Source organism: Grammomys surdaster, unplaced genomic scaffold (assembly GCF_004785775.1).
Source record: "Grammomys surdaster isolate TR1022 unplaced genomic scaffold, NIH_TR_1.0 132, whole genome shotgun sequence".
NCBI lineage: Eukaryota > Metazoa > Chordata > Mammalia > Rodentia > Muridae > Grammomys > Grammomys surdaster.
Window position 1 is genome coordinate 5,082,034 of NW_021604590.1, and position 16,515 is coordinate 5,098,548.

General features: G+C 42.9%; 1 protein-coding gene across 2 annotated transcripts in view; it reads left to right on the forward strand.

Moving 5' to 3' along the window:
• Nucleotides 1-16,515, forward strand: part of Arhgap28 (Rho GTPase activating protein 28) — a 153,768-nt gene that overhangs the window by 93,908 nt on the left and 43,345 nt on the right. For both annotated transcript variants that reach the window (XM_028762210.1, XM_028762211.1), the window contains exons 2-3: nt 1,282-1,496; nt 8,449-8,666. In XM_028762210.1, coding sequence (XP_028618043.1) covers nt 1,282-1,496; nt 8,449-8,666 — 433 coding nt within the window. The remainder of the gene's footprint in view (nt 1-1,281; nt 1,497-8,448; nt 8,667-16,515) is intronic.

The following is a 16,515-nucleotide window of genomic DNA, read 5'->3' on the forward strand; positions in this document are numbered from 1 at the left end:
CTTAGTGGGAGGAGCCACACTACCCTGTTCAGCCATTGGACCACACTTAGTGGGAGGGGCCACACTGCCCTACTCAGCCACTGGACTCACACTTAATGTTGGTGTGCTTTCCTCCCCCCCTTTTTTTTTTTTGCCAACAATGGTCTCTGCTCTGGCTCTTTGCCCACTTCTTGTCCTAACAGAGGTTTCCCATTTACAGTTACACATTATTTTTGTTTACTATTTCTTAAACTTCTCAGCTAATTTTTAAAAATTATAATTTTTTTTGTCTTTCAACTTAAAACATAGCTATACCACTTATCATCTTAAGCATTAATAATATAGCCCAGCGTCGTTAAATACAGTCCTGATAGGCAGGCTTCACTATCACGGATCTCTCTGCACATTTCAAAACGGAAACTCTGTCTCAGTAAACTCTACTCACTCCCCAGCTGCCACTCCGAATTTGACTACACTCAGTCCTCACAAAAATGAACTCACACGTTCTCCTTCGTGTCCCTTTGTGACTACTGACTTCACTTAAACACGATGCCCTGAGGTTCAATCCACATCGAAGCATGTTTCAAAATGCCCTTCCTGTTACGCTCTCCACAGCCGGGCATTGGATCCAGAACCTCACGCGTGCTAGGTAAACGCTTCACCGTTGAGCCACAACCTCTGTATAGTACCATTCTACATACTAACACATTCTATCCATTTGCTCACTAATGGCCACATGCTATAAACACGACTCTACAGAGACCTCTTCGAGTACCCAGTTTCAGGTTTTTTTGTTTTTTAGGTATTTTCCAGAAGTGGGATTGCTGGATTATATGGTAGTAGATCTTTTAAAAGCTATTTTTTTTTTTTGAAGGACTGTAGTTTCACCTCCTCTGTCATGGAAGGAAGGCACTTTACTGAAACAGGTTTTATTTAGCTGGGCATATTTCTCACAAATGTAACTTCCCATTTTATGTATGAAAATTATTTTTAAATGTTAATTTTGAAATCTTGTTAATGTTCATATCACTATACAGACTCATTATGATAATATGGTGGGGGTGGAGTCCCCACTGAATGGTGATCATTCTGGCAAGTCTCAACCTATGGCAGTAACTGCCCTCTGTTGACTTTCAACTGAGGTGTGTGGGTGTGTGTGTGTGTACACACACATGTGCATGTGTGAGTATGTGTGCGTGCTAGTGTGCCTGTGAGCGAGTAAGTGTGTGCACATGTGTGCGTGCGCGAATGTGTGACTTTACACCGGCACCCAGTTTCATTCAAATGTCGCTCTTTCCTCAGAAAGTCCATTCCACGCTGCCGAAGAATCAACAGGATGCTCTCGAATGAATCCCTGCATCCTCCCGCCTTTAGCCGCTCCAACTCTCAAGCCTCCGTAGACAGCAGCACATCGGTGGATGAGTTCTGGCGGGAAATTGAGAGTATCAAAGAAAGCAGCATGGGGGTGCAGGAGGAGCAACCGCCCACAGCCACCTCTGAGGTCAAGCCTGTGGATGGTAAGGGGTGGGGCTGGACCTGTGGGTTTCCCTCATCCTGTCAGAGCAGAAGTCAGCCTACCAGTCCAGTGATCAGTCGAGGTGGAGGTAGCTGCCAGAGCTGAGGGGAGGGCAGGCCTCAAAAACATCCAGGCAAGAGTCCTTAGGTGTCCCTGCTTGGGGTTAGTGTTCCCTTGGGTTGGATTCTTTTTTCTTCAAACAGACCAGGCATGCTGATGCTCCTGACATTTATATCTGTGTACTTGACATTTAGAGGAGAGAAAGAAAGGGGGTGGGGAGGAGGGGAAGGCAGGATGGGGACGGAGATTTGCCTTAACGATTTTAGAGGGAAAAACTACTTTGAAACATTCATTGACGTTAATATATTGGAGTGCCTGGTATCCCACAAAATAAAAATCATATTGAACATTGAGGGCCTTTCGAGACAAAACCAAAAGCAAGCCAACAGACAGAAATAAACAGAGAGGGGTATAATAGTTCCTAGCCCTTGGAGGTCAGGGCCATGTGCTTAAAGCCCAGCCCAGCCCTTGCCTTCACTTATGAAGATGCGTAAGGCATCCAAGAATGGATCAGAAGTTATCCTTGAGACAGAAGCCTTCACACCCTTTATTCTCTTTTTAGCCTTTTCCAGCACAGAGGGAAGATAGTTTCTATGTATTCAGTTAGAATCCCACACCGTACAAATCAGCCCTTGTTCATACTTCGTGAGCATCCAGTCCAGGAAGTGGTCCTCCAGCAATGAACTATGTGCTCTGGGCTGCTGTATCCTTCCTTCCCTTTTGCTTTTGTCCAGACAGACATTTGAAGGGTAGTGCCTCCTGTCCCATATCCCTGCATTTCCTGCTAGCAGCCCAGTATCTTCCAGTTCTAATCTGAGGCCTCAGGCTTTGCTGGTGTTCTCTCCTTATAATTACTTCCCTTACACACTCCCATTGCACATATAGTTGTATGTTCAAGCCCATGAGACGTGGGAAATACCTTCTGCTAGCCTGTAACTCCTGCAAAATGCAGACTTATTAACTAGAGTCAATATGTACTTGCAGGTATTACTTTGAAAGTATTTGTAAGGATTTTAAGCGCACATTTCAGTGGCTTTGGCAAAGGCAAAGGCAAAGCATGGCCTTCTCTCACCCTGCATGGAGCAAGATGTCATTTCACCAAGGGTAGTGGTAACATGTCTAAAACCCCAGCACTCGGGAGGCTGAGGCAGAAGGATCACTAGTTGGAGGCCAACCTGGGCTGTATAGTTCTCAGCCTTGTCTCTCAGAGACAGACAGACAGACACACACACACACACACACTCACACTCAGAGAGAGAGGGGGGAGGGAGAGGAAGGGGAAGAGAGACGGGGGAAAGGCAGAGAAAGAATTTCATTTAAGCTGGGAGATTTCCTGTTACACATCCTCGTCTGCCTCACGCCTCCCAGAGAGATACTTTCTAGAGCCAGAGGCAGCCACAGTTGTCATGTCTGTGTGTCATAGGTCATGTCGCTGTGTGCAGTGGTTATGAAATTCAGATAGGGAGTCAGTAGATCCTGTGCTATTCAGTCTGTGGCAGTTGTCATCTGTTTTTAGGGGTGCATTAGCAAGGTAGCACCATTGGGTGGTTTTTAGCCACATACATGTGTTCTTCAGTTCTGGAAGGTAGAAATTGGAAGCCAGCAGGGCCGTGCTCTCTGGAGCTGTCAGGAGAATCCTGCTCCTTTCCAGGGCTGTATTGAAGCTGGCAGCCATTGATCTGCCTTGGCCACATACTCTACCATTCTCTGTCTCCAGACTGCTCCAGGTGTTGCTATCTGTGTCTTTCTCTTTTTCAAAGGTGCCAGTGGTAACAAACAAAGGGCTCGCTCTATTCCAGGATGGCTCACTGTAATTTGGTTTGGCTAGGTGTCTGTTTTGGGTTTTGCTTTGCCATGCTTGGGATGGAGCCGAGGGACTTGTCCATGATGCTCTGGTGCTCTGGCTCTGAGCTGCACCTCAGCTTGCAACTCAGCCTTTATTTTGAAGCTGTCTTTTCTTTCATTTCTAATTTTTATCTTTATTGAAATATATAACAAGTAAATTGGAATTGAGCATCTTTATGATATACATTTTAATGAACACATTCAACCCACTACTTGTATCTGTAAATGCCGTTTCCTGTCTAATAAGGCTGCACTCACAGTGCGGAGAGCTAAAGTTTCAGTAGATGTTGGGGGGATGGTTCAGCTCCTCAGTGGTCCACTGAACGAGTTTTCCTGACCTGCTAATGGCTCTGTGGACTCTTTTAATTTATGGTTTTAGCACTGATTAATGGATTTAGAAATCGTGAAGAAATAATTTGTGAACATACAATGTTTATTTCTCTCAGATACCAGCATTTTTATGAGATGTGTTTAGTTATAAGAAACTGCCAGGATTCTCCTAAAGGAGTTGTATCATTTCATGGCCTTCCTTGCTGGTTAAGACAGAGTTCCTCTTCCCGAATCTTTGCTGAGTGTGCATTCTAGCTGCTTAGAAGGACACTGATGACTGATGCTGGGCTGTCCAGTTTTACTGTCCCTTTGTACACCCTGTGAAATCTTTCCAGTATTTAAAACACCATCCTTTCATTGCTGCCTTGTGTGAACTCTTCACACATTCAAGGCATGTCAGAGTGATGTGTGCATTGCTATGACTTGACAATTCACATCCTTGTTTTTTAAAAGAGATTTTCTTTCCTTTAATGTGTCTTGGTGCTCACCTCCATGCATGTGTGTGAACTACATGTGTGGCTGGTACCTCTTAAGGGCAAAAAGGTTGTGGAACCCTCTGGAACTGCTGTTTACAGGAGGTTGTGAACCGGCATGCAGATGCTGGTAACTGGACCCAGGTCCTCTGGGAGAGTGGCAAGTGCTCTTAGCCACTGAGCCATTGCTCCAGCTCCTGTTCTTATTCTTTAATCGGGCTTCTCATATCCGTTTGCTTCAGATATGTAGAAATATAGTCGTTTTTAATCTTGACCTCATATCTCCTTAGCATGCTAAATTCATTTTCTAGTATGTATGTATCTACCTTGTATCAGAGGGCTTGGAAAATGACCTTAGCTGAAAAGCAATGTAGATTCAAAGTATACTAATACATTGTCTAAATAGAAATTTTGGGATTTTTATTCTCTATTTCCTGCCTATTCGTGATTCTTCCCTGATACCTATATATAATTATTTCACATACTTTATTTAGAGTTTATAACATAATGCCGTTTTGGTAAAATTCACACCAACTACCGTGAAAGTTTTAATTCTCTTTTTAATATGTGTCTCCAACACACACATACACTGAGAAGTCAGACTTCCAGTGTGAAATATTGCACAAGAAAGGCGGGCTTGTTTTTTAAAGTTAACGTCTTGGGCAGGAGAGATGGCTCAGCCATTAAAGACTAGGCTCACAACCAATGAAAGTTATTGTTTTTATAGTCATTAATTTTATAACTTGCTAGAATAGTATCTGTAATTATATTCTTCCTTTGAAATGTAATTAATCGACCAATTAATTCAACAAGTGGGTGTGCCTTCCCTCGACTCCTCGGCTAGGCACTTCACCAGGCCTTATAGTTGCAAGTAAAATCCAGAAGCTTTCCTTTTCTCATGAACTCTGTCTGTCTAGCAGAAGCAAAGGAGCTTAATGAAATCATACCGAGACCTACTTGAGGGAAGATTACATGGAAGAAAAAGAAATGGCAGAATTGAGGTTGATTGCATTAGGGCATGACCTTGTCTCCTGGTTTCAGGAGAAAGGCTGAGAAGAGTTGCTGAGGTCTAAAAGATGGCCAACCAGACAGAGCCAAAGGAAACTGTCTTCTCCAAATGCAACACAGAGCTTCTGAGATCACCACAGTAGCCTGATGTTGCTGCAGTACAGGTTAAAGGAATATCTATCGTATCAATACGTCTTACAGAACACAGCGAGGCTAGAGGGAGGAGGTGTCCTCATGTACATTTACAAGAATTGATTTAGTGATGCTGTAGAAAGTGGTTTGGAAGGGACTGGAGAGTAGCTGTGGGAAGAACTGTCGGAAGTCTGTTATGGACATCTAGGCGAGAGGTGACGGTGGCTTTGGCAAAGGCCATAGTAGGATAGAAGATAAGAGGGGCTCAGGAGAAAGCATTGGTAGTGCACACCTGCAATACAATGCTCAAAAGGCTGAGACAGGAGGATGGCTTGTTCCAGGCTGGCATGGATACAGAGTGTTACTTTACACCAATAAAACCACATGGAACAAAATGAAGAGAGAGGTTGGAACAAAACGTAATAGGGAAACGATAGCAACAATTCTTGATGGTGTGCTGGAGATGATCTCTCGGGTTGCCTCATTAGTTGGTGGAGGGCTTTGCATACTGAAAGAGAACTAGGATGGGGGCTGAGGACTATGAACTTGGACTTTGTCTTAGTTAGTGTTTTACTGTTGTGAACAGACACCATGACCAAGGCAATTCTTATAAGGACAACATTTAATTGGGGCTGGCTTACAGGTTCAGAGATTCAGTCTATTATGGGAACATGGCAGCATCCAGGCAGGCATGGTGCAAGAGGAGCTGAGAGTTATACATCTTCATATGAAGGCTGCTAGCAGAATACAGGCTTCCAGGGACTTAGGATGAGGGTCTTAAAGCCCACACCCACAGTGACATACCTACTCCAACAGGGACACACTTTCTAATAGTGCCACTCCCTGAGCTGAGCACATACAAACCATAACAGGCTTTAATGGATTGAATAGAACATGATTGATAGAGTCTAGTTGACACAGAGTAGGCCGTTCGGTATGTGGAGCCACAAATCAATGGAGTGTTCTGGATTGATCCACATGACAGCTGGGAGACAGAATGCATGCTTCATAATTCAGCCAACACGAACTACGTTTGCATCTGCCGTGGATACTTCTCACCTAGGAAAACATTCTAGCTATGTTTTGCCTCAGGGAAAGATCTGAGTTTGTAGACCGTCATTACCCCAGATTTATGTAAACTTTGTTGCCCCACCCCCCCAACAACTGCCATTCTTTCATTACTCCTCACATAAGTGGAGAAGAACACAATCCAGCTTTTAAAACATTAATATTCATTTGTATTTCTAACTTCAACTGGAGACACGACAGTCTTGCCCAAGGCTTATGCTTTGCCCTTCCAAGTCCTCCAGGTTTGAAGCTCACTGTAGCCCGTGTGTCATTGCTTCACATCGAAGCTAACATCATCAGCTCACCTTTCATTTCTGTTAAAGGGACAGTTTACAGAGCAAGCAAATAAAAGCACGGTCGTAGATAAGATGTTTGCCAAGTTAGGGGATGGGACTCAGAGGGCACATTCACTGTTTATAATATACGGATGATGCAATAGTGCAAGCAGCGTTCACGACTCTTAGGCTGGGACTTTGAGACACGTTTACACATCAGTTGAGTCTACTCCTCAAGCAGCCCCCTCTCCTGATAAGCCTTCTTGGCGTAGTCCCCAGTGATGTGTATGCAATGGACGCTTTCATCCCTTTTGTTTACACTAGTAATTAATGTTCACAGATGAACCTTGGGGCTTGAATTGCTTTCTGAAAAATGGACAGATTGCCATGTTCAGCGTTTCAGGAAGGTGACCGTCTCTCGACTCTTCTATTCCAGATTCCTTGCCAAGTTCATAAACTGTCTTTCAGAAAGTATCCTTGTGGCTCTGTATTCTTTTTATTGCTATCCCTATTGAGCTGTAGTCTTTGGTAAGGTGATCTCTCTCAGGATGGTGGCTATGCACTGTGGCCCTTCCCTGATGGAGCTCCAGGGGAGGTGGGAGTGGATGTTTTTGGTGCGCCTTTCACAGGACACTTCTTCATCTTGATGGGTGGCATGATGGCCAAGTGCCTACAACAAAAGACAAGAATCTGTGTTTCTCTTGTGCTCCGGGCTGACTTATGTCCATTTCATTGGCCAGGAGATTAACAGAAGCAGTGTATTAACTGTAGATCCCAGAGAGAAAAGGTCAATTATCTTCCAGGATCAAAGGGAAGAGGAGAGGCTATCCAGGACCCTTATACTCAAGCAGGAGATAGGGATCTAGACAGGGATTATGGTATGTGTGGACCAAGGCCTTAACTGGATCCCAGGATTCAAACTAGTGAGTTTAAAGCAAGCAGTTCTCTACTTGATGAGGTGAGTGTATGACAGAGGTGGGCTCAGCAGCAGGAGCTCTGTACAGTCCATGAGAAGAGTCTATGAGGTTGCCCGCACAACATGGTAAACAGGAGAGAAGATGTAATAGGCAGTGGGAAGACACAGAAAGCTGAAATTCCGTCAGGGTGACCAAGCACCACTTCTGATAGGAGAAAGTTAAGCCCAGATTCATTATGGGTGCTAGAATAACATAAGGGAATGGGAATGTGTGGTGATCATTTGCTGAAGGGAAACTGAGGACTGGAGACAACCTTTACCACCGTCCGTCAGCTACTAAGGGGTGGATATGAAGCTGTATTTGAGTGAGTGAGAAAACTGTTTGTGTCCTACCAACCCATGCCTTCTCCATTAGGATTTTAATCAAAACATCCAATATTTTATCTTCTTTTGAAATTGGTAGTTCCAACCTGGCTTGTCTTCAGTCCTCTGATGGGAAAACTGCCATTCATAGTCGCCACATTACCTCGCTCTCCTAGGCAGCCCTTTTATGATTTTGCTTATGTAAAAAACAGAGCATAAGCTTTTTGTTCATTCTTTCATAATTCATGCAGAATGGAGACAATCTTAGCTGGCTGTGGTGGCAAGTGGAACAATCCCAGCCTTTGGAGATAGAGGCAGGAAGACCATGAGTTAGTTCAAGACCTTGTCTCAAAGCTACAATAGAAAGATAACTTTACATAGTTTATTGCTACATCCGACTATCTGATACACAGAGCTGTAGCAATGTGTATCATCATTCCTCTAGAAAAGGCCCTAACCTGCCTTGCTTATGTTGTTTCCCAGAAGGAGAACTTGAAGCAGAGTGGTTACAAGATGTAGGATTGTCAACTCTCATCTCTGGTAATGAAGAGGAAGATGGTAAAGCACTCCTGTCTACGTTGACTCGGACACAAGCAGCTGCAGTGAAAAAGAGATACAACACATATACCCAGACTCTGAGGAAGAAGAATAAGCAACCCATCAGGGATGTCAGAGATGTCTTCGGAGTCAGCGAATCTCCTGTATGTAACAAATGTTTTGTTCTCAGAAAGCGTTTGCTTCGATGTCAGGGTGGGAGGGTGTAGCAGAGATGGGAAAACACCACAGATAAGGCTGGTCCATGTTAACTCTCAAGAGGGAGCTAGAGCCAACAGTTCTGCAGCATCCTACACTCTGGAGCCTGAGTGATCAGTTGTCTTTACGGCTGCTTTTCCTTCAGAGCAGGTTTACTCCCTTCTATGTTGAAGTTAGAGAGTAACTTCTTTGATAGTGTAGTGAACCTTTAGGGTTGGGAGGTTCAGGAAATTTTTTTCAAGGTACAGAGGCTCTAGGGAAATACCCAAGGCTTGTAAGCAAGACCAAGTGGGTTGTTTTAAATGGTGGTAGAGAAATGAATTGAGAACCTTTAGGTTTAGAAATTCCAATATGATAAAAACTGGAAGACGTGAGAACCAATCAAATGAGCCATTAAAAAACAGAGGGAAGTGTTGCAGTTCTTGTGAGAAATGGCCAATTGGCGTTCCACCTTGACCATAGTTGTTCTGTGGCCGCAGTGCCCCTGCTGGTACCATTAGTCACCCTACTCTTCCATTTCTACGTCAGCTTGACTAATAGTTCTTCCATTGTACCCTTTCTTGACTAATAGTTCTTCCAATGTACCCTTCCTTGAGTAATAGTTCTTTCAGAGTATTCTTCCTTGACTAATGATTCTTCCAGTGTACTCTTCCTTGATTAATGGTTCTACCAGTGTACTCTTCCTTCTCTCATGTCACCATTTCAAAGTTGCATGACAGTGTGTCTTGGTACAACAGATATTTATCAGATGCATTCTGAGTGCACAATCCCAGCAAATAATTACTGAATGGATTCTGTGTGTATGATCCCTTACCAGGTGCTATTCAGAGAAGATTCATGAGACTTTGAGTTGATAAGTACATAGAAAAAAAAGAAATTTGGTACTCTGCCATAGTATGGAGATTTAATATTCTGCTAGAGGGCAATTCAGTTAATGCATCTGATTTAGGGATCTTGTGTGTTCCTTTGCAGTATCAGTCTTGACATTACTTAAGGACACCAAGGATGGTAGAGAGTGTCTTAGGGTTACTCTTTCTGTGAAGAGACACCATGACCAAGGCAACTCTTATAAAGAAAAGCATTTAAGTGGGGCTGGCTCACAGGTTCAGAGGTTTAGTCCATTATCATCATGGTGGGAACATGGTGGAGTACATGGCCCAGGAGAAGTAGCTGAAGACTACATTCTGATCTGCAGGCTGAAGGTGGGTAAGGAGGAGAGTTATGCAAGGCCTGGTGTGGTGAATTCTCAAAGACCACTCCCCAGCCACACACCTCCTCCAATAAGGCCACACCTCCTCCAACAAGTACACTTCCTCCAACAAGACCCTGCCTCCTAATCCTTTTGATTGTTCTCAAAAAGTACCACTCCCTGGTGACTAAATCATCAAAATATGTGAGCCATGGTGGTCACCACAGGTAGCAATCATGGGTAAAGTCTCTAGTTAGAGTCACTTCAGGTTGTATCTTCTTTCTTAGATATATTTATCATAAAGAGTAGTTGCCAGGGAGCTTGCATATGCCTATTTAACGTACACAGCTGTGATAATATTACACTGGAATAACACTGTCTTTCAGAACTTTCTAGAATGATAGCGAAGGTCTATTTCTATTCTGTCTGATGTGACAGCCTCCATCACATTTGCAAAAGGCAGTTTAACTGAATCTGAAATGTTGTTTAATCTTAATTGAGCTAAATCAAAACAGTCACATATGATTTGTAGCTTATGTGTTGAAGAACAAGAGTTCTAGAATCTTCTGTCATCTATTATGGTGATATACCTTACTGTGCACTGCGAATTCTATGACATTTGAACTTTCAGCTTCGTTGAAGTCTATGTCTTTCAGGATGGAAGGATTGTTTTCTTACCCAGTTGTAGAGTAAGGATGTCTCCTGCACCCTGAAGCCAGGACTTCTGCTGTGGATTTCCTGGCAAAGATGTCTGCCAATGAAAAATCTGCCAGTGAAAAAACTGATAGATTCAGTTCCCTGGGTTGCTTTTCTGTTGTTTCTGGGATCATATTACAGTAGTCTTTAAATTTTTGCCTACCTGCTTTCTTTACCAAATCCGTTTCCAGCTACTTCAGACAAAGGTTGGGCTCTACTCCAGCAAACTGAAGTAGAATGGATCTATGGGCTCATCCTGAATCCTGTATGGAAAATGCCACCCATAGCTCCTGTTTGGCTGCTTGTTCTCCACCTAGTGGTACTCTGTTGGGAGTCTGAGGGACCTTTAGGAGGCAAGGGGCTGGCTGGTGGAAATAGGTCAAAGGGCCAGGTCTTTGAAGAGTATTCCCACCCTTCCTGGTTTGCCAAGAGGCAAACAGGCTCTCTGTATGTTCCTACCACCAAGAGCTGAACTATTCCACAGTGTTTTTCCTTATGATGGGCTGAAACCATGAGGCCAAATCACTGTTTCTTCTTTTTAAATTGTTATAGTTAGGATGTGCTCACAGATGTGGAAGTAATTAATACCTTAGACTGAACTTCTAGCACAATACAAAATAGATCTAGAGCTCTTTGTGGCCAACTCCTTCTTTGATTCTGACCCTCTCTTAAGGGACATTTAAAAGGAACACTTGTACCTTGGGTCTTTCAGTGCAAAAAGTGAAGTTTTTCTGAGGTGCAACCTGCTATTAGCTGTTGCTTCCAGGCAGGGCAGTGGGCCTAGTTCATCACATACAAGAGACCTCAGAACCCTTCCTTCTCTCTGCCTTACATCTTTCAGGAGTTAGTTGTTTGAGTTTTTTGTTTGTTTGTTTGTTTATTATATGCATTTGTTTTGCATTCTTGAAAATCTCATGAACCTCATTTGTGAAAGTCAGTAATTTGGTTGAATTTATACTTAGGAATTTCATGAATTTTCAGAATTCTTTTTTTTTTTTTAATAAACCCTGGCAGGGTTGGCACATGCCTTTAAGATTTATTTATTTTATGTATGTGAGTACACTGTCTTCAGACACACCAGAAGAAGGTATCAAATCCCATTACAGATGGTTGTGAGCCACCATGTGGTTGCTGGGAATTGAACTCAAGACCTCTGGAAGAGCAGTCAGTGCTCTTAACCACTGAGCCATCTCTCCAGCCCGAATTTTCAGAATTCAATACTCATTCACCTATAAAGAATCTCCCTTCCCTTGATTTCTCTTTTATTAGAGTAATCTGTTCTTTGGTGTCCTAGGTTTTGAGAACAGGGATTAAACTCAGGGCTCACACAGGCCAGGGAAGCACTCCACCCTTGTGCTCCCTCCCCCATTGCAGTGACCACTGGTGGTCTGAGGATAGCAGCTGAAGCTTAGAGTCCAGGCTCTGAGGACAGCAGCTCTTTACTGTGAGCGGTTTCCTTCCGGGTCCTGTGCTTATTTTTAGAGTCATTGTTTTGCATTTCTATTGTTACTGTTAAGTTGATCTTTTTCATCCCCTGGCTGTAGATTCGTACTTCTCTACGAAAGACTACATTGACTGCTTGTGATTAGTATAGTTAGTGCTTCTTACATGGTCGGATGGACCAGCTTCCTTACTGAAACGCCACAATGTAAAGGATCTGTGGCCTGTGGGTGGAAAAGTGTGTCACCTGTCACATTTTGCTTTAAGTCACGTGACGTGGATGCCTGAGTTGACAAGATGCCTGAAGAACTCTATTTCCCTAATAGGCAAAGCAAACTTCCCCTTTTGTACTTTTGTCCTTATCTGCCAGAAAGCGCAGCTGAGGTGCAGTTCAGCAGTCCTGCTGTCCATAGGCACAGCTTCCTCATCTGAACAGCCAAGGCAGTGAAGGGGACAGGCACCGCCTTTGCTCTTGTTCAGCATCCCAGCAGCGAACGGCTCTGGGTCGCCACTTTACCCAGAAAAATGAGTTTTGTTTTTTCATCACTTTTTAAAATTAGGTGATGTTCTGAACTTTTAAAAAATTCTTTCTGAATGTGAGGCTTTGGGGACTAAGCATTTAATTTCTGCTTTATTTGGCTCTCGTATCATTTTCCAGGTTGAGGGTTTTCTGACACAATTGAGTCATTTTGGGGACTTGGGGGCTCAGTATTGATCTCCTCCGTTTTCTTTGGTGCCTCTTTCCAGGCTGGGAATTTCCCTACATTATGAAACTTTTTTTGTCTTTTTAATCTTCCAGGAACTTCCTATAACTTCTTTTCTGCTGATGAAGTGTGGAGTGCTTTCCAGGTCTAAGCTTTCAAGGGATATGATACTGTATCTTCTGATGCTGGGTTTGATTGGCAGGGGAGGGAGACGATTGTGTGTGTGTGTGTGTGTGTGTGTGTGTGTGTGTGTGTGTGATGTTCACTTGGTCCAATTCTCTTGTACCGATTCACTAGTTCCTTTAAAACCTAATTTGTTTTTCTCCTCATTTTCAAAGGACTCTATAATCTTTGCTGGAAACAGAAAACCTGGTCAGGCAGGCTGAGGAGGAACTATTTTTATAGGCTCTAATATATTTTATGATTTCACTAGATAGGAAGTAAATTAGTTTCCCAGCAGTGTTGTGTAATAAGGGGAGTAAGGGTTTGACTCTTGTGTGAGTACAGCCAAGTCAAAAATGCCAAGCCCACCTTGGGGTGATTAGCACATGGTCTGTACCCAAAGGCATTGCTCTAGGGTTTGGAAAACACGAATAAATATTCTTTTCACAACACATTTCAATGAGGAAGTCATTGATCTAATTTATCCCAAATTTTGTAATTGATAAACATTAACCTGAAGGTATAACTGACTGGTAATCGGCTCTACAGATATGGTCATGCAGGATGCTTCTGTGTACTGTATTATATATAATTTATGTATATATGGGACTGCATGTACCAGCACAGGAAATGCTGAGCTGAAGCAATGGGAGTTCCTTTTGTTCTTCTCTGCTGCCATCACTCGCCACCCTCGCCAATGTGCCAGCAAGTCGGACGGGCCACCACAGGTGCCATATCCCATTCCTGGCAGTTCCTGGAACTGCACCAATGGCTCTGTTCTTCCAGTCTCAACTTCCCTGGAAATCCTTCTTGGGAGGATTCCAGATACCTAGTGGCTCAGAGCTGCACCCTCCTTAGCTTCAAAGGAACATGATGCTGGTTTTTATTTTCTCTCTCTCTTTCTCTCTCTCTCTCTCTCTCTTTAATTAGACATAGAACTTCCTGGGGAGAAAAAAATCTAAGATATCGTTCATGAACACAGCAGACTGGGGATTAGGAAGACAGCAGACAGTGCCTTCTACAAAGAAAAATGCACCTTTTCATCCCTAGAATTTAATCTGATCTCAATATTAATAGGCAAATGGCTCACCGAAGTCCTGAGTGTGTATGAAACCACAGCTATGGCTGTCTCTCTCAGTCGTCATGAATATATAGCCATGACTCATAACCCATGATCGGCTACACAGGTCAGTTCTGTGAGTCTGACTAAAATCGGAGAGGTCATTTCTGTGCTAAAGTGCACTTTAATTTTTTTCCTCAGGATTCAAATGATTTTTGTTGTACACCAGGTCATTTTCATAAAAAGTTTGAGATGCAGGTCTAAATGAAGAAACGATGTCTGTTATCCCTGGGAACAAATGGTCCTTCAGTAAGGTAAAAGGAATCAGGCATCAGGAGGTTTTCAGAAGGTATTATTATTTATTATTATTATTATTGCCAATCAGGCAAACTTGGAGGAGAATGTTTATTTACTTTGAAACAATGAACAAACTATGGCATAAATAATCTGATAGTTTATGTATACCTGTGACACTCCCACACACCCCACTTTAAGGCAAGTCTTTTGTTGCCTTCCTCCTATCACCCAATATCACTGTAGTTCTCTTCAATAGACCTATAGCATTTCTGTTTTCTAAGGGTAAATACCGAGTGGGAGGCACACGTGCCTGTGAGTGTCTGTCCTGGGAGGCACATCTGAGTATGTATGTATGTATGTATGTATGTATGTATGTGGTGGGAAGCACACATGAATGTGTATATATGTAGTGGAAGGCACATGTTAGTGGTATATATGTAGAGGAACACAGGAGTGTGTATGCATGTGGTAGAGGCATATATGGTTGCATATGTATCTGGTAGGAGGCACACGTGAGTGTGTATGTATGTGGCAGGAGGCACTCCTGTTTCAACGGACATGTTAGCCGACCATGGGACATCTAAACATCGCTGCAGATGGCTGTCAGTACTCGGACAGAAAACAGCTCTGTGTGGCCTCTCCACCGAGAAACACTTTGCCATCAAGTGTCCTATGAACCACTCTCTTGCCCTTTCTGTTCTTCTCTCAGGACTTGTTTGCTTGTGTCATTTTAATGGATTTCTCTTTTGCTTGAAAGCAGAGTTACGCTATTTTTAGGCTCAGAATGCCTGTAACACTACCAACTAGTTTTTCAGGAATTTCTATCCACTTCTGAATGTTGGCAGACTACTGTGTGGGATCCAGTGCCATTTGGGATCTGTTATGTTGTTTTAGAGATGGGATTTTCGAAAGCCCAGACTGGCATCAAACTCACTATGTCACTAAGGATGGGCTTGAGCTCCTCATCCTCTGCCTCTGCAGAGCATGGTGCCCTGCTTAGATCTGTCCTTATGAAAACATATTCTATCAGCAAGTGACTAGGCATGACTTGAGGGGTGGTATGCTCACCCTTCATCCTGAACCACTTCCTGCATCACCTTGTGAACAGCGTCTCCCCTTACAAACTGGTGTTATGTTTTTGATTTACCTACTATGTCTGTTGTGGGGGAGGCTCGTGAAAACAGCAGTTTTTAAGACCTTCCAGAATAGCTTTTGAGTTCTGTGATGTCTAGTATGTTTAATTTTTCAGAAAGTTGATTCAACCATAGAATATAATATTTATAGCTTACAGTGGATGATGCCTTTTTGAGAAACATTGCTAAGTCTTAGAGGTTATTATGCATGAGCTCTACAGGACCATCATCCTTTGCAAATAGAAACCTTAGCTGCCAATACACTTCATACAGCATGGAAACCAGTGACTCTCCAGTATTCTGTAGGTGGGGATGAAATATTTGGTTCAGTATTATGAGTTTATGACGTTCTCATCTTAATACCAATTTCTTAATTGAATAAAAAAAGTTTGCCTCCTTTTGGACATGAACATATAAATGATTGTGAGATGTAAGTGTATGTCCAGCTTTGTTCATTTGTTATTTATTCATATATACATCAAGGCTTTATTCATCCATAAAAACAGAATTGTGTCCTCTACAGGAAACAGATAGAAGATGAAGATTATATTGTTATATGAAATAGGCCAGTTTCAGAAAGACAAATATCACATATTTTCCGTAAGTTCAGTTTTAAAGCAGTGGTTTTTATTAGCTGCATCCTGACAGGGTTAGATTTTCCTTTTGGCTTTAAAGGCTCAAGGTTGGAAGGCCAAGGCTGCCATGGCAGCCAAACATGAATCTGCCAACTTTCATCTTTCAGTTCTGCACCTAATCTCTTCAGCATTGAAGAGATTGCATAGATTCGTAGGGCATGTGATACCCAGGAAACACATCCGTGTCCCCAGTGTAGCACAGTGTACCTGGTCTTTGCTACTTTGTTGGTCCTTCTGTATCCTATCCTTTATCCTCCTGGCTTCACCCTCTAACATTAGATAGGAAAGAAGCAAGGATAGATGGGAGAGAGACTCCCGAATCTAATTTCTTTCTCTTTGTTACTTCTTTGATCACAGCTACTAACAAACTACAAACAACCTCCCTAAATGTACTGCATAAAAAGTTCCCAGACTTTCAAACATCACACAGTCACAGATATTGTCTGCAGCTGGCAAAACCATGCCTCTGCTAGAGCACGAG